The sequence below is a fragment of the Echinops telfairi genome, unplaced genomic scaffold, assembly GCF_000313985.2.
Source record: "Echinops telfairi isolate 266 unplaced genomic scaffold, ASM31398v2 ScPeMD7_655;HRSCAF=1070, whole genome shotgun sequence".
In the NCBI taxonomy this organism is placed as follows: domain Eukaryota; kingdom Metazoa; phylum Chordata; class Mammalia; order Afrosoricida; family Tenrecidae; genus Echinops; species Echinops telfairi.
The window spans coordinates 20011767-20033081 of NW_022104553.1; the positions used below are offsets into that span (position 1 = coordinate 20011767).

At 55.5% G+C, this 21315-nt stretch overlaps 2 protein-coding genes across 2 annotated transcripts; both read left to right on the forward strand.

Moving 5' to 3' along the window:
- Nucleotides 1-280: 280 nt before the first annotated feature.
- On the forward strand, nucleotides 281-2230 carry CLDND2 (claudin domain containing 2). The gene is made up of 4 exons (XM_004710459.2): nucleotides 281-449; nucleotides 1091-1231; nucleotides 1784-1903; nucleotides 2116-2230. The coding sequence occupies exons 1-4, from the start codon at nucleotides 281-283 to the stop codon at nucleotides 2187-2189; spliced, it is 504 nt and encodes a 167-aa protein (XP_004710516.1). The 3' UTR covers nucleotides 2190-2230.
- Nucleotides 2231-2880: 650 nt separating this feature from the next.
- On the forward strand, nucleotides 2881-17747 carry ETFB (electron transfer flavoprotein subunit beta). The gene is made up of 6 exons (XM_004710458.3): nucleotides 2881-2988; nucleotides 10922-11080; nucleotides 11225-11383; nucleotides 12331-12393; nucleotides 16034-16192; nucleotides 17524-17747. Exons 1-6 carry the CDS (start codon nucleotides 2932-2934, stop codon nucleotides 17692-17694), a joined length of 768 nt encoding a protein of 255 aa, XP_004710515.1. The 5' UTR covers nucleotides 2881-2931; the 3' UTR covers nucleotides 17695-17747.
- Nucleotides 17748-21315: the final 3568 nt, after the last annotated feature.

Genomic DNA, 21315 nt, shown 5'->3' on the forward strand with positions numbered 1-21315 from the left:
GGGGTGGCCAGGGTCTTCAGGAATAAAGATTTCAGGAGGCACTGGGGGGGGCTGGGTTGGGGAGGGGATGGGGGGACCACAAAAATGTCTTGAGAGACAAGTGTCTCTAAGTCCCCTCCCCCGCCCAAAGTAGGGGTCCCAAGCAGGGGTGCTGGGGGAGGGGCCTTGAGAGGAAGGGACAGGGAGGGGCCTGGGGCGCCAGGGGTGTTGGTCAATGGGAAGGCATGTATGGCCATCCCTCCCCACCCCACTCCTGGCCCCTCCCAGCAGCCTCCCCGGCATGGGGGTGAAGCGGAGTCTTCAGAGCGGGGGTACAGTGCTCAGCGTCTTAGCCAACGTCCTCATAGTCCTCTCCACCGCCACCAACTACTGGTCCCGCAACTCGGAGGGCCACAGCGGCTTGTGGCAGGAGTGCAAACTGGGCGTGTGCAACAGCATACCCTGCGAGAGTGAGGCCCGGCGCGCGCAGGCGTCCGATGCCCCGCCCCTACCAGCCCCGATGCCCCGCCCCTTCCCGCCCCGGATGCCCCGCCCCTTCCCCGGCCTCACCAGTCCCCCAGACAACACCCAAGGCCCCACACGTCCATGCCTTCCACCGCAGGTGGCACAAATGGTGGACGCATCTCAACGAGCCTCCCCACCCCCACCCCGTCCAATCCAACTTCAGACCCAGCTCCAAACACCAACTCACCGCCAACGTGTCGATCTCGACACCCGGCGAGTCTCTAGGACAGAGCAGAACCGCCCCTGTGGGTTTCGGAGACTGTAACCTCTCTACAGGAGCAGACAGCCTCATCTTCCTCCCAAAGAGCAGGCTGTTGGTTTCGAACTGCTGATCTCGTGGTTAACAGCCCAACCAATAACCCATTGAGCCACGAGGGCTCCTCCAGAGAGCCAGCTGCCCCTCCATAATCGAGTCCACCACGACCCTTTCTCCTCCCGATCCCCTCACTTCGGGATTTGTTTTCGTGTCCCGACCCTGACCACCCCTCGGGAGTCTCCATCGGGACTCTGGACGCCGGGTCTGGACAACGGGGCTCCCTTTCCAGGACTGGCTGGGGGAGGGTCTTACGCAGCGCCCTCTCCCCAGCCATGCTGGCGATGACGGGGGCATGCATGGTGCTGGCGGCGGGCTCTGGCTTCGTGGGCATGTCGATGGGGCTGTGCATCCTATGCCACCGTGGCGACTCCCAGCGGGGCCGCGCGACCAGCATCACCTTCTTCCTCAGCGGTGAGGCTGCAGTCCAGAGTGGGCTTGGGCGAGGAGGGGACCGGCGGCGAGGGGGACGGGCTTTCAGGAGCTGAGGGCCGACAGGACGTGGCAGGACAAGACGTGATAAAGGGTCGGGGGCTCAGAACCGCAGAGTTAGAAGGGGCTGGGACTTGGCAGGGAAGAGAGGGTGTGGCCTAAGAGGTAGGGGCGGGGCCTGACGCAGGGGGCAAGGTTAGAGGCGTGGCAGGGAAGAGAGCTGTGGTGCGTTCTGAAGACTAGGGGCGGGTCTTGAGACGGAGGGGCGAGCAATAGGAGTGACGAGAGAGATGGGTGTGGCCTAAGTGTATGGGGGCGGAGCTTAGCATAGAGGGCGTGGCGGGGAAGGGGCGTGTAGGGCCTGCCTGCTGGGGGCGGGGCCTGAGACGGAGGGCAGAACTATGGGAGTGGTGGGAGGAGAAAAGTGAAGATCAGGGGGCGGGGACTGCGATGGAATGCGCGTGCGCTGTCTAGCCCATGGCTTGCGTGCGGCATCCCCTGGCCCAGCTAACTTGTCCGGCGTTGCGGGTCCAGGGTTGCTGCTGCTGATCGCACTGATAGGCTACTCGGTGAAGAATGCGTGGAAGTCGGACCTCTTCTTCTCCTGGTCCTATTTCTCGGGGTGGCTGGCTTTACCTTTTTCTATTCTCACGGGTAACCGGGACGGCGGGGTAGAGGAGACTGCCCAGAGAGCCCCTAGCCCACCGGCCACCACCCACCCACTACCCAGGGCTTCCCTAAACACTCCCCCAGTGCCTTCCTGGGACCGCTCCCCAATCCCCGCCCCGACTGTCCCAGACCCAGTAGAGCCTCAAAACCCCAGGACCCGCCCAGGTACCCACCTCCCTCCGCTCCCCTCCCGCCAGGCTTCTGCTTCCTGCTGGCAGACATGATCGTGCAGGGTACTGACGCCATCAGCGGGTTCCCCGTGTGCCTGTGACCGCGGCTGCCTGGGGCACAATAAAGGAACTTCTCCTTCCACCGCGGCTCCGGGCGACTTTCTACGGGTCTGGGGTACACGATCGTCGAGGGGACATGAGACCTAGGTGGGGACATGAGAGAAGGCAGGAACCCAGAGTGCACCATGGCTGGGGGTTTGGGGCGAAAGGGGACACAGGGGTCCATATGGGCGTGTGGCGGAGGTGTGGGGCTATGGATAGAAGGGGACTTGTAGGCGTGCTCAGGCAAAGACAGGGGGCGCAGACGCGAGACGGGCACCGGAACACCGACGGGGAGCACTTGGGAGACCCCCGCACGGCGTGGGCATGGGAACACGGTTACAGTGGGAAGACGGCGGCGTGGAGAATACGAAAGGAGTAGGAAGACTAGGGCCGCGGTGCGAGGGGAGCTCTGAATACCCTGGGAATGACAGCTGAGGATGACACAGGATTTTCCACACGTGGACCTCCCAGGCACGACCTTTCCCCCAGTTCCAGGCCCCGCCCCCGCCCCTCCGGGCGCCGCCTCTCTCTGGAGGATCCGCGTCCCATTGGTCCGCATTCACTTGACCCGCCTCCCTATCGTCTGGCCTTCTGATTGGTCCGCTGCCGGGGCGGGGGAGGCGAGTACTGCGCTGGGCGCAGGCGCAGTGAAAGACTTGGGCGGGGAGGGACGAGGAGGCTTTGGGACCGAGTGGGCTGAACTTGCGGGCTGTCCCTTCCGGCGGCGGTGACAGCAGGAAGATGGCGGAGCTACGCGCGCTCGTGGGTGTCAAGAGGGTCATCGACTTCGCAGTGAAGGTGACCGGGTCCCCCTCTCCCACCTCTCTGAGCCCCGCGGCCATGTGCTTCCGGGGTCACTAATTAGCGCTCAGGGTCTTCTTGTAACCTATGACCCCTAGCCGCTCTCACCTCCACCCACCCACCCCATACGTCCAAAGTCTCACACGGGACAGAGGTCAAGAACTGTGAGGTCGTGGCATCTGATCCCATTTTATTCAGACCCACGACCCTCTGGGGTCGTGACCCGTCTCCCCAAGTTCTCACTGCTAATAGCTGTGTGCCAAGTGGGCACACAGACCTGGTGGGCAGCCCCCGGCCGAATTTCGGACACGGAGTGGCCCCTCAGCTAGGAACAAGCAGAGCACAGATGGCCAGGTGGGCCGGACACATCCACTCACCTGTGCACACAGCCAGACTTTTCACCCACTGTGCACATTGTCCCCTCAGACCGACCCCTTTCAGCACTTGAAGCGCCCCTTATGGAGGTTCTACCAGGTACCGTGGGAACTGTACCCTCCTAGCCCCCAGGGTGAGTTGGGAAGCTGGAGCTAGGAAGAGAGAGAGAGAAATGTTTGCTTAAACACAGCAGTTCCACGGAAGTTGCAGACAACCAGACCAGCTGGTGGTAGTTGTCAGCTATTGCAGACTCAGTATGCCAGTGCCATGAAGTGGATTCAGACCCCCCCTGTCGGACACAGTCGAACCGCCGCCCCCTTTGGGTTCCTGAGACTTTAAATCTTGACAGGAATAGACAGCCTCATCTCCCGAGCAGCAGTTGATGGATTCCAACCCCTGACCTCCTGGTGAGCAGCTCAATGAATAACCCTCTAGGCCACCAGGGAGTCAGTCAACAAAACTGACCCCAAAAGACCCAAACTCACTGCCATTGAGTGGATTCTGACTCGCAGCAATCCTATAGGACAGGGTAGAACTGTCCTGTGAATTTCCGAGACTGTAACTCCTCATGAGAGTGGAAAGTTTAGTCTTTCTCCCGAGGAACGGCTGGTGGTGTCTAACTGCTGAATTGCCAGTTGGCAATCCACCACGTAAGCACCATGCCACCAGTGGCAACAACCAATTCGGACAGTTGGGATCCATCGGGGGTTTTGTGGGGTGATTTTTTTTTCCCCTCTGCAAGTAGACCGCCAGGTCTTTCTTCGGATTGTCTTAGTCTGAAAGCTCCTCTGAAACTTGCTCAGCGTTGTAGCCACACACGGGCATCACCGACAGACGGGTGATGGCCCAGTTTGAGGTTCATTGGCAGGGCATAGAACCCAGGCCTTCAGCATCCACCCAAACTCACTGCCGTGGAGTCGATTTTAACTAACTGATCCTCTGTAGGGTTGCTGCGGTGTCGATCTTTATGGGAGCAAACAGCCTCATGTTTCTCCCTTGGAGCAAATGGTAGGTTTGAACCCCCGACCCTGTCGTTAGCTTAACCCACATCACCACTGGGGCTGTGGTAGGGAAGATGAGTGCTCTAACGCTGACTCACCCGTGTTCCCTTCCCTTCTCCTTGGAAGTGGGAGGGACAGCGTCTCTGAGGGCGAGGCTCGTCCCCAGAGGGAAGCTGGTCTGGACAGAGGTGAACCCGACACCAATGCGAACCAGGCTGAAGGTGGTGGCTATGTATCCATCTCCCCCACCAGACTGGGAGCTCACCTCTGAGCCTCAGCGTCACCAGCACAGAGCTTGGCATCTCCAGGGGCACCGAGGAAACTGTGGCCACACAGTTGGAGCCGGCAAACCACCCTGCCAGCATGAGGAGGGGACTAGGAAGCCATGCACGAGAGACAGACCCCTGCAGGCCCCGCGACTCCGTGCTCACAGGTCCCCTGTTAGACTCAAAACCCCCAAACCAGTCTCCCTGCCACAGCGTCAATGTTGACTCAGCGACCCTGGTACCTGTGAAGGGTAGAACTGCCCTTGTGGGTTTCGGAGAGTGACTTTGTTTTCTTTTCTGATATTTTTAATCATGTTATTGGGAGCTCTTACAGATATAATATCCCATAGTTCAATCACATCGTGCAGTATTGTACAATTGCTACCACAATCAGGTTCAAAACATCTTGAACTCCTTGATATCAGCTCCTTTTTATCCCCACTCTCCCCCACCCTACCTGATGCTTTATTTATTGGAGTAGAAAACCTCATCTTTCCCCCGCAAAGTGGCTGGTGGTTTTGAACTACTGACCTTATGATTAGCAGCCCGAGGCATAACTGCTACGCCAGCAGGACCCCTCTCCTATTACCCTAATGGTTAGCAGCTTGAACTCACCCAGCCGTGCTGCAGAAGAAAGGCCTGGCGACCTGCAGCTGTGAGATTTTTCATAGTAATTACCCTCCTCCGGGGCAGTTCTACTCCTTCACAGGTACGGGCACCACCAGTTGGCACCTGGCCCTGGCAGCAGCCGGTTTGACCTTGATGCTGTGTACCAGGCAGTCCTAAGTCCTCCGTGGGGGTCAGACACCCTGCTCAGGGAGTGTGTTACGTGTCGGGCTGCCAACCCCAAGGTCAGCAGTTCAAAACCTCCATGGGAGAAAGATGCAGCTTTCTATTCCTGTAAAGAGTCGCAGGCTCGGGACACCCGCAGGGGCAGTTCTCCCCTGTTCTCTTTGGTCCCAGGTGGCAGCATTGGCCTGGTGTGACAACGGCAGTGAGACAGGACCAAGGACCAACTGCCATCAAGCCAGTTCCAACCCCTAGTGGCCCCGTAAGACAGAGTAGAAATGCCTCATCGGGTTTCTGAGATTGTCAATCTTTAGGGGAGCAGATGACCTCATCTCTCTCCCTTGGGGTGTCTGGGGGACTTGAGCTGCCCACGCTGTGGTCATCGAGCCTACACTGAACGTGCTGCGCTACCAGAGCTAAAAATCAGTGACAGCCCAAACGCTCCGTCCGGGCTGTGACTCGCAGTGACCTTGTGCAGGTGGTTTTCAGGGGCTGGTGTCTCAGCATTAGATTGCCACACCTCTCTTCTGCGGCACCTCCAGCTGGGCTGGGGCCTCTGACCACTCCAATACCATTAGCAGCCAAGTGCCTTGACCATGTCCACACCTAGGGGCTTCCTCTGGGCTCAGTGACTTGCCAGACCCCCAGGCCACTCCCATTGGAGGCAGGGGCAGGATTTGAACCCAGGCTGTCCGAGCTCCAGGGCCAGTGCTCCTTGTATCTGCAATCTGCTGCCAAGTGACCCAGTGGCACTTGTGGCGCCACTTGGCAGGTTGTTCTCTCTCGGGCTCCTGGGATTTCCTTCTCCTTTCTGTTCCCTGTGGGGGGAAGTCAGATACTTGCTGCCAGACTGCTGTCTCATCCCACCACAGGGGTGGGCCTGCTCCCTGCTGCTGGAGACAATGGACTACTCTCTGAAGCTTGGGACCATTAGCTTGGTTCCTGTAGGAGGGGTTTGCACCCTACTGATAAGGGTTCCTATGGAGACCCAGAGACCACCCCCTAGACCACCCTCTCATTGCTGTGTAGCCTATAGTGCAACCCCTCCCTGTGACGTATGTCTCTACATGCAATTAGTGGGCTGGCATGCTTCCAAAAGGTATATGGCATGGGTCAGCAATATAGAGCGGTCGGACATCTCTCTCGGACTCTGACCTCCCTGACTCTTCCCCCTCTCCCTTGTTCCCTTTCCCTCCTTCCCTTCCCCCTCTCTCCACGTGGACCACCAAGCTGGGCTGAGGTGAGCAATGTTGCCATGTATCATGCCTGACTGTATTATTGTAGTACCTCTCATGCTCTCGATGGCTTTAATATAATACTTATATATCTCAACCGTACAATTGTGCGTTACTGAACCCAGAAGTAGTATTACTGAATCCGAGTAGTAGCAATAGGAGCATTAGCGGTGGGGGCTGGCCCCCCACCTCCCTCTACGCCATCTTTTAATTTAATACTACAGTTCCCCGTGAGCCCTTCCCCTACCCCCACCCCAGACCTCCCCCTCCTGCTGCCAGAGCCAATGCTATGGTCTCCCCAGCTGACAGGTCTGGGGTCATATTGGTCTCATCCATTAGCTAGGGTGGACTGGGGCAGGCTGGCATCGGCTCCTCTCTGGGTGCCCGCATCGGCTGCCCGGTGCCCAAGTAGAGAACAGAGAGGCGGTGTGCAAGCCACCCTGGATCCGCCCCTGCCCCTGCCCCAGAGCTGCCTCTCCAGCTCCTCCAACAGCGCCCTAGACTCCTGCTGATCAAATGCCAGGCTGGACTTCACAGCCTGCCCTCTCGCTCCTTGGCCCTGGCCCTCCTACCTTCCTGCCCTCCTTTGCCCTCTGCCCTCCTCACCCCATGCTTCATCACCTTCAACGTCTCCTCAGCTGGGCCTCTTCCTCTCTGGCCTGGACCCTCCCCAAAGCCTCCTGTCTCCTGTGTCCAGCCTGTTCCAGATACCCAGAGCTGACCCTGCCCCTCCCCTGCTCACAGCTCTACTGTGCGTGGCTCCCTAGTACCTTCAGCACAAAGTCCCGATGCCTCTGCCTGGCCGCTTCAAGCCTCGGAAGAGGCCTGGTGGTGTAGTGGTTAAATGACAGGCTGCTAACTGCAAGCTCGGCAGTTCAAAACCATCAGCTGCCCCTCTGAAGAAAGACAGGGCTTTGTCACTCCCGTAACGAGTTGCAGTCTCGGAAACTCACAGCTCTATAAGGTTGCTATGATTCAGCATCGACTAGATGGCGATGAGTTTGGTTTGGGTTTTCTGGTGGCGTGGTAGTTATGTGTTGGGCTGTTAGCCCCAAGGCCAGCAGTTCGAAACCACCAGCTGCTCTGGGGAAGAAAAGTGAGGCTTTCGACTCCTGTAAAGAGTTACACTCTCAGAAACCCAGACGGGGCAGCTCTACCCTGCCCTGTAGGGTCACAATGAGTCAGAATCCGCTCAATGGCAGTGAAGTTGGTTTTTTTTGGGTGGTGTGTCTCTGACCCTCCAGTCAGACCCCTCTCCATCTCCCTGGGAACAGCAACCGCCCCTCCCTCTCTCGACAGATCCGGCTGGTTCTATTATTATTATTATTATTGAGCTATGCACACCAGAACGTTTGGCTTCCACCCTTGGACAGTCTGGTGACACTGGTTAACCCTGTGTCCTGTTGTTTCACTGCGCTTTGCTCTGTCTCCATTTCCAGAAGATTCCACCACCGCTAACATCAAGCTAATGATCAAACTGCTCCACCTCCCCCTACCCCCCAAGAAAAAATCCTCCTAACTTCCTACCCTGTTATGTGTGAAAGAGTCCGTTCTGGCCCATTGGACCAGAGCAGAACTGTCCTGAATGGCTTCCGAGGTAGAATTTCAGGAAGGTGCTCTGGCGATACATTTAGAACCAAGGAATCAGAGGTTCAAGCCCACTGGCTGATGCTCAGGAGGAGCTAAGCATGGCCCCACTAACCACAAGGTCAGAGGTTCAAACCCACCCTTCACGCCACAGGCGCTCGGAAGCCCAAAGAGACGGTTCTCCTCCGACCTATACGGTCTCCATGAGTCAGACTCCACTCGTTGGCAGAGTCTGGCATGCTTTTAAAAGTTTGTTTTTGCTTTTTGAGCTGCTATTCCGAGAAAGAGGGGGAAGCCTGCTTCCGGAACGATGTACGTACAGACTCGGACACCCCACGGGGTAGTTGACCCTGCCCCACAGCCTTGCTATGAGTCGGCATCTACCTAAAGGCCGTGGGTTTTGGTCTTTCTAGAACGAGCTCTGAACGTACCACGCGTTAAGGGTTGGGCTGCCAACCAACAGATCAGCGGTTCGAACCCAGCCAGCAGCTCCAAGGGAGAAAGGTGTGCCAGTCTCCTTCTGTGAAGACTCTTGTCGTCGTTAGGTGGTACTGCGCTGGTTCCAACTCTTAGTACCCGGTGTGCAGCAGGACATAACGCTGCCCCGTCCTGCCCCAGCCTCACGGTCCTTGGCAAGTTTGAGCCAATGGTTGCGGCCATGGTGTCAGTCCATCTCCCTGAAGGTCTGCCTCTTTTTGTGTTGACCCTCTGACTCCTTCCGAGACCAGCCACAGCCTGGGAAACCCCGTGGGGCCGTTCCACGCGGGCCTGTGAAACAAACACACCACAAGCAGACGCTGCGGTGAAGTCGATGCCGACTCAACCCTAGTGGACAGGGTAGCACTGCTGCTGTGAGTTTCACAGACTGTTTACAGGAGAAAAAAAGCCCCGCCTCTCTCCTGGTGGTTTTAAACTGCCGACCTTGAGGCTTGCAGCCCAACTTCGCACCACGCCGCCCCCAGGGCTCCGGCTCTGCACTAGAGGTCAGAACCGATGCCATGGTGTTGGGTTTGGGTTTCAGTCTTGACGGGACCAGGCCTTTCCTCTGAGGCTGGCGGCTTCAGCATCCCCCATCTTTCAGTTCCTAGCTGAGCGCTCAACGAGGCGCCGCTGAGACCGTGAGCAGACTGAGCTGCGGCACACCCAGCCCCCTGAGAAGGCCGGCATGATCTTGTGGGGCGCACCCGTGCTGCTCCTTTAAGACCGTGGGATTCCTCCACCCTAATGTCTGGAACATCATTGTTTGCAACAAAAGCAAAACAATCCTGCGGCTGATTTTCCACACCAGCCCTGGCTTCCTGCTTTGCGAAATGGCACACCGAGTCAGAAACCAACACAAGCCCTTCAACGCCCTTTTCCGCCCTGAGCCAAGCCGGCTGGGCGCCTGGAGCCCACCTCTTCTTCACCTTGCAAGGTCGATGCTTGCGAACAGCTCATCACATCCTAGCGAGGACAGGCTCTAACCCTGGCCTTGAGTTAGCCAGCCTGCAAGGGTACTCCCTCCAGGGAAAAGGCCTATCTGGAACATTCTGTGGTTGTTTTTTTTAGCAAAGGGAGAGGCACCCCACATCCGAGAAAAAGATGTGGCCGTCGCTGTCCACAAAGTTTACCCACCTTGTCGCATTGAGTCAATTCCAACTCAGAGCGACCCTGAAGGTGCTGAAAGAACGGCCCCGCGGGGTTTCCCAGGCTGGTCTTGGAAGGAGTCGACCAGAATGCTCCTTGGTGAGAATTTGTGTCACACACTTGGACACGTGACCAGGAGAGACCAGTCCCCTGGAGAAGGACATCGTGCTTGGTAGAATAAGAGGGACAACAAAAAAAAACAAGGCAGGTGCTCAGGACGGTGGACTGACAGTGGCTACAACCGTACCAGAGGTGAGGACGGTGCAAAGCCAGGCAGTGGTTCCCTCTGTCGTGGTACATCGGGGTGCTGTGAGTCGGATGAACAACAGATGGGACACGCCTCTAATCCCCATCACCCACCCCTCTGCCAGGTGGTCCCACAGTGGGGCCTGGTGTGGTGCTGCCATGCCGACAGTTCTGCCACCGGCATCTCAGATACCAGCAGGAAACCCCTGGCCGGACTAGGAAAAAAGGCCTGGCGAACTGTTTCCGGGGACCTCGCGTTTGGTAAAGCGGAGGGCTAGCGCGGCGTGGGATGGACTGGCGCGACGGTCGCCATCCTGCACTCCAAGAGACGGAGCGGGGCCGGGCAGGTTTCCTTCGGTTATAGGCCACCTGTGCCAGAGCTGAGTGGCGACAGCTCCTCCCGTAAGAGATGTGCGTAGCGATAGCTTGCATATGATGTGTTCCCCACTGTGGGATCAGGCAAGCAAAGCAGGGGGTGACAGGCATGAGGAGTGATGAGAGGAGGGGCGAGCACAGGGAATCTCGCCTCCTCTCCCAGGAGGTGGGAATGAGGGGATGAAACGCACCCCAACCTCCGCCCCGTCGTTCCAACCTGACTCGGTCCCTGGAGCTGTGGGACCCCGCCACAGACCCTGCCTTCCTGGCCTATGCCCCCCATCCTGCCCTGGAGAAAGGGTGGGCATGGCCCTAGCCTCCTCTGGGAGGAGCCGGCCTGTCCGTGGGGTGGGCGGGCGTGGCTTGCGGGGCCCCGTGGGCGGGGCCTGGACCCCGGGCCCACTCTCGCCGCTTGCTGGCCGCTGCCCAGATCCGCGTGAAGCCAGACAAGACGGGCGTGGTCACGGACGGCGTGAAGCACTCTATGAACCCCTTCTGCGAGATCGCCGTGGAGGAGGCCGTGCGACTCAAGGAGAAGAAGCTCGTGAAGGAGGTCATCGCGGTCAGCTGCGGGCCCGCCCAGTGCCAGGTGCTCCGGCTGGGGGGTGGGGGGGGCGCCCCCTGGGTCTGAAGGAGGAGGGGCCCCAGGGCAAGACTCCTGGGTTCCCCCTACCCGAGACTCCTAGGCCCAGAAGCTGATGGCAACCCCCACTCCCACCCACCCCACCCGCAGGAGACCATCCGCACTGCTCTGGCCATGGGCGCAGACCGAGGCATTCACGTGGAGGTGCCAGCTGCAGAGGCCGACCGCCTGGGGCCCCTGCAGGTGGCCCGGGTCCTGGCCAAGCTGGCGGAGAAAGAGAAGGTGGACCTGGTGCTGCTGGGCAAGCAGGTAAGTGTGCCCACCTCCCAGCTCCCCGTCTCCTCCCCACATCCCTGCCCGGGAGGAGGTGGCGCCGCAGGGGCCTTAGACCTGCCAGGCTGTGGGTTTCCGAGGGAGCCCTTTGAGCGCCCACTGGGTAAGGTTGGGGGGAGGTGGGCCGTGGCCCTTGGGAACAAGGAGAGCTGGGGCTCTGGGGACAGACACCGGGTGGTGGGAGGGCGGGCGCTGGGAGTGGAAACCCAGTGGGCCCCTGGTTTAGAGTTGGATTTCCCAGTGTGTGTGATTGCGCCCCCTGGCAGGAGACACAGACGCGATACCTACACTTGGCCCGGGAGGATGGGTTGTGGCATAAAAGACATTTTGAGTAATTTTTTAAAAATGTTTCCCTGATAAGAGGGCGATATGCCAAATAAGTTTGGGATCCTATGGTTTAGGCCTGCAATCTGCTTCCATGGAAATTGCAAAGCCTGCCATGTCCCCTGGCCACCCCCAGTCCCCTCACCCCCCTTCCCATCATAGTGGATTCCAGCTCCAGGGACTCCCGTAAGACACAGTAGGAATGCTCCGCAGGGGTTCCCAGCTGTGATCTGTATGGGAAACAGACTGCCACGTCTTTTTCCCGCAGAGCAGTGGGTGGGTTTCATCTGCTGACCGTGGTCAGCAGCCCAGCGTTGAGCCTGCCGCACCACGAGGACCCCTTCCGGGAAGTTTACCCACTGCCATCGCATTCATTCTGGCTCGGAGCCTCTGACATGTACATCTCAATGACAGCACATAGCCTCATCCTTCTCCCTCGGGGAGCTTGGTGGGTTCGAACCACCAACCGTGCACTTAGCAATCCAAGGAGGGCTATGGACAAGCAAGCCCTGTGGGGGCAGTTCTGCCTTTATCACCCGTGGGGTGGCCGTGAGCTGCAGTTGAGTAGCCTTCTCACAGTCTCCTCTCTCCCCACTCAGGCCATCGATGATGACTGTAATCAGACGGGCCAGATGATGGCGGGGCTGCTGGACTGGCCACAGGTGAGGCGGGAGCGGGGCGCACCTATGCCTATGCGCAAGGTACGCTCTTTCACACAAGACCTAGCAAAAGTCCCGGGGCCGGCTCTTCATTGGTCCGGCTTGAGCCACGTGCATACCTCCGAACCAATCACTGCGATTAGCAAACCATCTTAGTTCTCTAGTGCTGCTTTCACAGAAACACCCTAAGGGGGTGGCGTTAGTGCACAGAAATTTATTCTCTCACAGTTCAGGAGGGGAGAAGCCCAAATTCCTACAGTCCAGCTGTAGGAAGTCTGTCTGTCTCTCTCACTGTGTCAGCTCTGGGGAAAGGTCTTGGTGTCTGCTAAGTATCTTCGGCCCTGTGTTCCTTAGAGATCTTCATGCATCATGGCATCAGGTGCCCCTCTCCACACCCCCTCCCCCCATCCCCCGGTCTAGGAGGTTCACAGCGCAGGGGCCCTGGGTCCAAAGGATACACTCTGCCCCCAGCGCTTCCTTCTTGGTGGTAGTAACCCCTCTCATCTCTGCTCCCTCCTCTCGTCTTTGATCGCTTGTAAGATGAAAGGTGATGTATGCAGGGAAGCTCTCCTGACATCAGATCAGACCTCTGATGGGCGTTGGATCCATTCTTTTACATCTTATAGGGTTATCAGATCACAGCGGAGGAAGTGAGGGGGAGGGGGCAGGTTTCATCACCTAACTGCTAGGTTACATCATCCCATAACTGCCAAACCACCGAGAATAATGACCCAGCCCCGTTGATACATGTTTTTTGGAGAGTACCATGCAATGCATGGCAGACATAGAATGTTCTTGTGGGCACCTGTTCCGGAAGAGAATAAGGCTCACCCCTCTCCCTGCTCTTCTGTGCAGGCCAGCTACTCCAGTGAGCTGCAAGGAGCCGGGCAGCCTTTATGGGCATCAGCATCTGCTCCTCAGCCAGACCAGCCTCTTCTGTGCCACGGGGCCTCTGCCCTTGCTGTTCCCTGAGCTCAGAACACTGTTCCCTCAAAGTATCACCTGGGTTTATTGCTCCTCTGCTTCAGGTCTCTGTTCAAATAATAACGTCTTCAGAGAGGACTCCCCTGCCCTCACTATAGGAAATACTTCACCCTCAGCCCCCCAACTGCGGGTTCTCCACCCCATGTCTGTCCCAGGGCTGGCCGGACGATTAGGAAAATGTGGGGGAGGTGTGTGGCCTCTTGTGACCCCACAGGCAGCGGGAGGAGGGTCACTATGGCCACCAGCAGCCCAAGACTGGCTCTCAGGAGGTGGAGATCAGACAGGCCTCCAACCTGTGACCAACCCTGACACCAGCCATCCCTCCCACAGGGTGCTCAGCATCCCTGCTCCCACAGCACTGTCCTCCGCTGGGTTCTAGAGACCTTCCAGTGACCACACAGAACTCAAGGGCCATTCCCACCGTTATGTCTTTGCTCAGGGAAGTCACAGGTTATAATTCAGGTTCAGGAATGCTCAGGATACAGTTCTTCAGTCAAAACAGCCTCCTCTCAGCTGTGCCTGCACACAGGCCTTTGCCTGGCCTCTGGCCTGCTCTGGCAAGTGTTACAAAGCTCTTTTAGCCCTGCTGATGCCAGCCTGGAGGCACCCCACTCTACCCGGAAGCCTTAGCCCAAAGACACACAGTTCTCTTGCTCCACGCACGGGCTGGGAAGCCCCTCACATTGTTGTCTCCAGCCACTTCCAGTTCTGTTGCCATTTTTCTGCCATGGCTTCTCACCCTCTCTTGTCTCCGGTGTTGCAGCTCTGTCTGTCTCTGTCTCCTGGGTCCAGGAGGCTCTCAGCACAGGGATCCCAGGGCCAGAGGACTTGCCCCGCTCCTGCCTTGGTGGTTGTGAGGTCCCCACTTTCCACATGTGAAATGTCTCCTTTTCAGTCCAACGGGATGGCAAAACCAACACCCTCCCCTTAGGGTCTCACGCCCCTGGTTTGCATGGAGCCAGCCTCACAAGAGCGCCAGGCACTTTGTTTGCAATATCAGCAAGGTGTCCAGTCCCCTTGGTGGGCTCCAAGAACCTCACTTGCACAGTCCCACATAAACATTTGGTGAAAAGTCACAAAGACTATGGCTAGACGGCCCATATTAAGTAACTCAGGCACTGTTGTTTTGTTTCACTTAAAAAACAACAAACCCAAACCCCAAAACCTTCTAACATGGACTTTCTATTGTCAGAGTGGTCGGCAGTGGGAACCGGGCACCATCTAGTGCTTCTGGTCTCAGCGTGGAAGAGACTGCACTTCTTCTGAGCCACTAGTCATTTGCACTAACTACTTCTTCGAGTTTTCTTTTTCTTTTTTTGTCATTCTCTCTTGCTCCAGGCAGGAAAAGACCTTCTTAGATGGCTATTCCCAAGCTTTTAAGCGCCCCGGTACTACTCACCAGGCCAGGAAGTAGAATTCTTATCTTTAGGAGCTCTGTTTTGCCCACCGAACTAGCCTTCAGGCCTAGTGGTCCTGTCCCAAAGCCTAAGTAGTAGGTAGTATTCATTTTAATAATGCATTTAGCATTTGTTTTAACATATTACAGAAATGATTAACTTTATTAATTTGAAAGATTTATTAGGAGCCCTGGTGGCGAAGTGATTCTGCATTGGGTGCCTAACTGCAAGATCAGCAGTTCATAAACTAAAGATGGGGCTTTCAGCTCCGGGAAAGAGCTGCAGTCTCAGAAACTCACCAGGGCAGTTCTACCCTGACCTGTAGGGTTGCTATGCGCCGGCATTGACTCCATGCAATGAGTGTGGTGTACAAAAAAGTGTATGTATTAATTTGAGATGTATTAGTTTCCATAATACATTTAGCATGTATCTTAACATTTAAAGGGGTTTAAAATTAATATTGTAGAAGGAGGCTGATGGCTGGAGTCCACTAGCCACTCTACAATATTAATTTTATTAATTTAAAACACTTACTAATTTACAACATTAATTTTGAGAATAGACTTCCCATATATTTTTAACATTTTGAAATACCGATCTTATGAATTTAAAACATCGATTTCAATAGCAGACAGCATATATGTCTTAACATTCAAAGTATTCATTTAAAGTATGTTAACTTTAATAAGATATTTTAACATTAAAAAGTACCATCACATACCTCCTATACTAAACCCAAGGAGCCCAGCGCGGTGTAGTGGGGGCGTTTGGGGCTGCTCACTGTAAAGCCGACAGTTCGAAACTACTAACTGCTCCTCAGAAGGAAGAGTTGGCTTTCTGCTCCTGGAAAGAGCTACAGGCCTTGGAAACCCACTGAGGCAATTCCACTCCTCCCAGTGGGGTCGCTGTGGTCGGAGGGAAACCACAACCACGGCAACTGCCAGCCGCACGGTCAGGAGCTCGAGCCCAGCAGCCACCCCGAGGGAGACAGATGAGGCCATCTGCACCCCCTGAAGCCTTTGAGCCTTAGAAACATGGTCCAGGGTGGCCACGAGTCCGTGCGGACTGATGGAGGGTCCAGGAGCTAACCAGATCAGCAGCCGCTCCTCCACGGGAGAAAAGACATGGCGAGGCGCCCCCACAAAGCTCACAGCTAGGGTACCCTCTGGGGCTGCCTCGAGTTCAAAGCTACTCCAGGGGACCCCACCCCAATGCTGCCTAGCCTGCGTTAATCTCGCTGCTCTGCCGCCGCCCCTCCCCAGGGCACATTCGCCTCCCAGGTGACGCTGGAGGGGAGCAAGGTCAAAGTGGAGCGGGAGGTTGACGGGGGCCTGGAGACCGTGCGCCTGAAGCTGCCCGCCGTGGTGACCGCAGACCTGCGGCTCAACGAGCCCCGCTATGCCACGCTGCCCAACATCATGGTGAGCACCAAGGCCCTATGCACCCCTGCTGGTCACGGGGACATGGGGAACAGGAACTGGGGACCTTTCATCCAGAGGAAGGCGTCCCTTCACCTGGGCATGGGGCTTCATGGGGCTTCCTGGGTTTTCCCTGCCTGGAGGGAGATTTCCCGGGAACTAGTCTGGCCAAGACCACTGGTTATCCTAGCCAACAGATGGGGGCCCTGGTGGCAGGTGCTGTAAGCATTGGGCTGACTGTTGAGACCCACCAGCCGCTCCACACAAGAAAGACAAGGCAGGCTGTTCCCGAAGGAAAAGCACAGCTCTGGAAAGCTTATAGGACAGTTCTGCGCCGTCCTGTGGGGTCAACGAGGAGTCAGAACCGACTGGACAGCAATGGGTTAAGGTTGGGTTTCGCCAACAGCAAAGTTACCTTAGCCAATAGAAAGGGCTCCCCTGCTCGTTCCAGTCAATGGAGAGGATTGTTGGTTCCTATTGGCCAGATAAAAGGATTCCGTTAGGTTATCTTAGTTCATCAGAGGAATCATCAGGCCCTCTTGGTTAACAGGAAGGGCTCGTGGGATCTCAGGGCTAAGAGGAAGAATTCATTGATCTTCATGGCCTGTAAGATGGGGTCCTTGGGTCAATAGGGGAGGGTTCAGTGGGTCATATCAACCAATAGGGAAGGGGCGTGGGGTCATTCAGCCAGTAGGAAAAGATCAGTAGGTTAGCCTAACCGAGAGAGGATTCACTGCGTCATCTCAGCAAATAGGTAGGATTCAGGCTGATTCCTATCAGCCAATAGGGAGGGTTCATTGTGTCAGTATCCTAGCAAAAGAGCTCATCGGGTCATCTAAGCCAATAGGAATGCTTATTGAGTCATTTCAGCCAATAGGGTAGCGTTGGTAGGTTAGGGCAGATCCACAGTCTTCTCGGCCAATAAGGAGGGTCTGTTAGGCATTCTCACTCAAAAGGGAGGTTACAATAAGGCATCTAAACCAATAGGAGGGCTCGGCGGGTACTATCAACCAATAGAAGGGTCAGAGCAGCCAAAAGTCCAGGGAATTATTACCACCAACAGGATGGCCCATCCGTACATTCCAGCCAGTTGATTTGACCCAGATGGTGGTCTTAACGGAGGGCGCCCCAGCCAACGGGAGCTAACTGTCCACACCGGCCGGATCCCTGTAAGAGGCCTCCCGTGTTCTGGGTGTGGACAGGTCCAGAAGGAGCAGGCGGTGGGAATGCCTCTGCAGAAATGGCAGTCGTGGGAAGGGGATTCAAGGCGAGCCGGGCATTGGGTGAGGCAGGGGCTGCAGCAGCCCTTGAAGCTGTGGCCTCCCCCCATGCAGAAAGCCAAGAAGAAGAAGATCGAGGTGGTCAAGGCTGGGGACCTGGGCGTGGACCTGACCTCCAAGCTGACTGTGATTAGTGTGGAGGACCCACCCCAGCGCGCGGCTGGCGTCAAGGTGGAGACCACGGAGGACCTGGTGGCCAAACTGAAGGAGATTGGGCGGATCTGAGCCCCACATCCCCCTTCGTCGAAATTCTGTAATAAAAACAAAAATGACTCTTAGTACCTGACTCAGTCCACTCTTCCCTCCGGAGCTCCTCCTCTGATTCACTCACCAAACGTTTACCTAAGTCTCCTGGGTGCTGGGCCCTATGCCGGGCGATGCCGTGGACCCAGGCGAGTCACAGGCAGCCCCTGACCTTGAGAAGACCCCATACTGCAGAGAGGCAGATGTGGGTGTGGGAAACAAAACCGGGAAGACAGTGTATGCAGATTAATGCTCCACATCCATACATGAAGGAGTCTGGGGGGGCCAAGGCTCCTAAGTAAAAGTTACTCCCCCACGATGTCCCCCCCATAATAATCCCCCAAAGGTGCTGTTTGCAAACACATGGTCACTGACTGTACACTTGGGAGGTCAACTGTTTAAAGGCTAACTGCCCAAAGGTTATCAGCCATCTAAGGCAAATAGACCCTATTGTCTGTCCCACCCTAAATAGGGCCCACTCCTTTCTGATAAGGATAATGGATTATTCCCCTGAAGGAGAGATCGCCAACTCAGGGAAGACCAAGGTTAGGCTGCCATCTTGACTAGAGCCCGCCCATCTTATGTGTATGCCTTCATGTCACATGGGTGCCCCAGTGCAGCGGTTCTCAACCTATGAGTCTCGACTCTTTCACATGGGTCGTCTAAGACCATCAGAAAACACATATTTCCAATGGTCATAGGAACGAAGACACCGCTTCTCTATCCATCTCCAGGCGGGTCTGCCACATGCAGATACACCCACCTACGAGTACCTGGCATGAAGACTGTTGTTACCCATGCTACACCATGCTTCAAGACAAAATTTCATTGATTTGTCATTAGAAATAAAAATTTCACAATATATAACTGCATTGTTTTGTGATGAATCACTATGCTTTAATTATGTTCAATTTGTAACGATGAAAATACATCCTGCATATCAGATATTTACATAATCAGATATTTGCTACATAACAGTAGCAAAATTACAGTTATGAAGTAGCAATGAAAATAATTTTATGGTTGGGGGTCACCACAACATGAGGAACTGTATTAAAGGGTCACAGCATTAGGAAGATTGAGAACCACTGCCCTAGTACCTGTACTATTGCCTGTACACCCCTAGCTCATCGTCCTTCTGTTACTCTTATGCCTATTGTACAACCCCTTCCTGTTACACATGTGTTACCTGTAATTAGGGGGGCTTGCACGCCCCCTGAGTGTGTATAAGCCTTGGTTGGAAATATATTCTCTTTCTGCTCAGACCTGGCTCCTGAAGTCATGGCAGTCCCAGTGGTGAGCACTTGCATACCTTATCTTGTCTGATAGCTCCTTAATTTTACCTCTTGATTACACAAGCACCCCCTTGGACCCATTTGATGGTGGGGGCTGGTACCCCACACATGGGCAAAGGGGACAATATTGCAGGGTGACATGCAGTCGTGAAGGTAGCACTGGGCACTTGGGAACCCAGATGTGGGATGCTTGGTTTGTGACCTTGTTTTTAAGCACTCATCCTGTGTTTGGGGTGAACATTTACACAGCAAATTAGGCTCGCAGTTGCCAGTGTCTACTCAGATTTCATGGGGACATTTTTCACGGTGTGCCATTGCATCCCGGTGTCTCGTTGTCCTGGAGACCAGCGGGAACTGAGATGGAGAGAAGAGCCTTTACCCTGTAAGTGTTTGCTGGGGCCTCCAAGCCTCAGGCCTCGACCAGAGCAACCATCAAAACCTGGTGAGCAACAGAGAAAGGAGGAAACTCAGGGATGGGGAGAGGGACTGAACTGTGTGGCTAATTGTCTCTTGTGCCAGGAGACCGGACAATGGGGTGGGGCTGGGCTACCATTCTTGAACACATTGTTGGAAGATTCTCCAGAATAATCCTGATCAAGAAGAGGGAGATGTGGAACAGAATTTTGCATTTTCCAGGCATCCAGATTTTCTGCAGCCATGGAAGCCGGATGATAGCCCTGAACTGTAGCCCTGAGATCATCTTTAAACGACATCTTAAAGCAGAACAATAGCTTAGCCTCACTGTGAAGTAGGTGTGCCTTAAACTCTGCGTTCCCTTAGGCTCTGTCCCTGATAGAATCAAATGGGCAACAGCCAAGGTTAGACTGAATCAGCCATGGAAGATCAAAAGGGCAGCATTTCCCCGAGGACAAAGCTTGGGAGGGTCAGCCAAGGAGGAGGATGTAGGATGCAGGGTGATCCCTTGAGGGCGCTCCGATGGATGGCTTGAGTCAGAACGTGGATGAAAGGTTGGCACAAAACCGGATTTTCTCCTTCACCCAACCCAGAATAAAAAGTTTCAAAAGAAAAAGCAACCCCCAAAGGACAAAACAACACAAATGCGTTTATCTTTGGCGAGGTGTTTCCTTTGGACCCAGGTCCCCTTCTGCCTAGACTCCGGGGCCGAGCAGAGAGCTGTCACCACTGGCCACAGCAAGAAACAGTGGCTGCAGCGCCGGGAGACCAGCACGAGATGGCGCAATGGGGGCTCCCTGACTGGCCCACAGAGCAAGATGCTTACAAAGGTCACGCTCGGGTGGAGAGAGAGCTGAGCGATGAGGTGAAGTACGATTGCTTAAACGTGGCTCTTCTGGCCACGTCTTTGTAACGCCCACCAAATGATTGGGTGGCACCGTGCAAATAGGGTGTGGGAACGTCTAGTAGAGGGGCTGGGCAGTGTGGCCATTGCTCTGCAGGGAAGATAACTGTGGGAAACTGGCAAATGTCACTCCCGCAGATCCATCCCCCCAAGCTCGGCTGCCTTAAAGTGAGCACATGGTTGATGCTGTCTCCCTGTAGAGGCAGACATTCCCCGATGATCTCCTCCCACCGAGGCGCCCATCCCCCCTCATGTCTTCCCCCCATGCAGGTAGTAGGCTTCCTCACCTGTGAGCCCAGGGACATTGCTGTGATTACCACCCACCTTGTGATATGTGTAACTACTGAAGATGCGTGTCTTATGGCTGCCTACAAACAGCCCCCACACGATAAAGACACTCTTCCCTCCAGTCCACTCTCCCCCTGTCCTCCTTCCCCATCCCTCTCCCTTGTGCTCCTCTCTGGTCTCCGGATCGCTACGTGGACCATCCAAGGGGGTTGAGGTGAGCATGCTACCATAACATGCGTCTGACTCTTTTATTTTATCTTCTCTCCGACCTCTCTTATTTGCTATGCCTTTACTATCATCTCTCTATATATTTATTTTATTTTTTTCATCTCTATATATATTATAGCACCTGCCGGGCCTTCGGCGATTTGTCAGGAGCTGGCTACCCTGACAGATACCCATCTCAGAAACAGAGAATCCTGAGACCACCCGGAAGGGAAGAAGAGTGGCCAGCAGAGCACGTAGGACATCGTGGCCCTTACTGTTGTTGGGTTGTGTGTCGAGTTTTGTTCTGTTGTGCACAGAGTTGTGATGGACCCAACGGCACCTAATAACCACAATAACGCAAGGGCAGTATACACACACACACACACACACACACACACCCCAGCACAATCACCAGTTTCAGATCAAAAGGGCAGCACTTACCCAAAGATAAAATTCAGAAGGCAGGAAGCAGAGGGAAGAAGAAATGCAAATGGG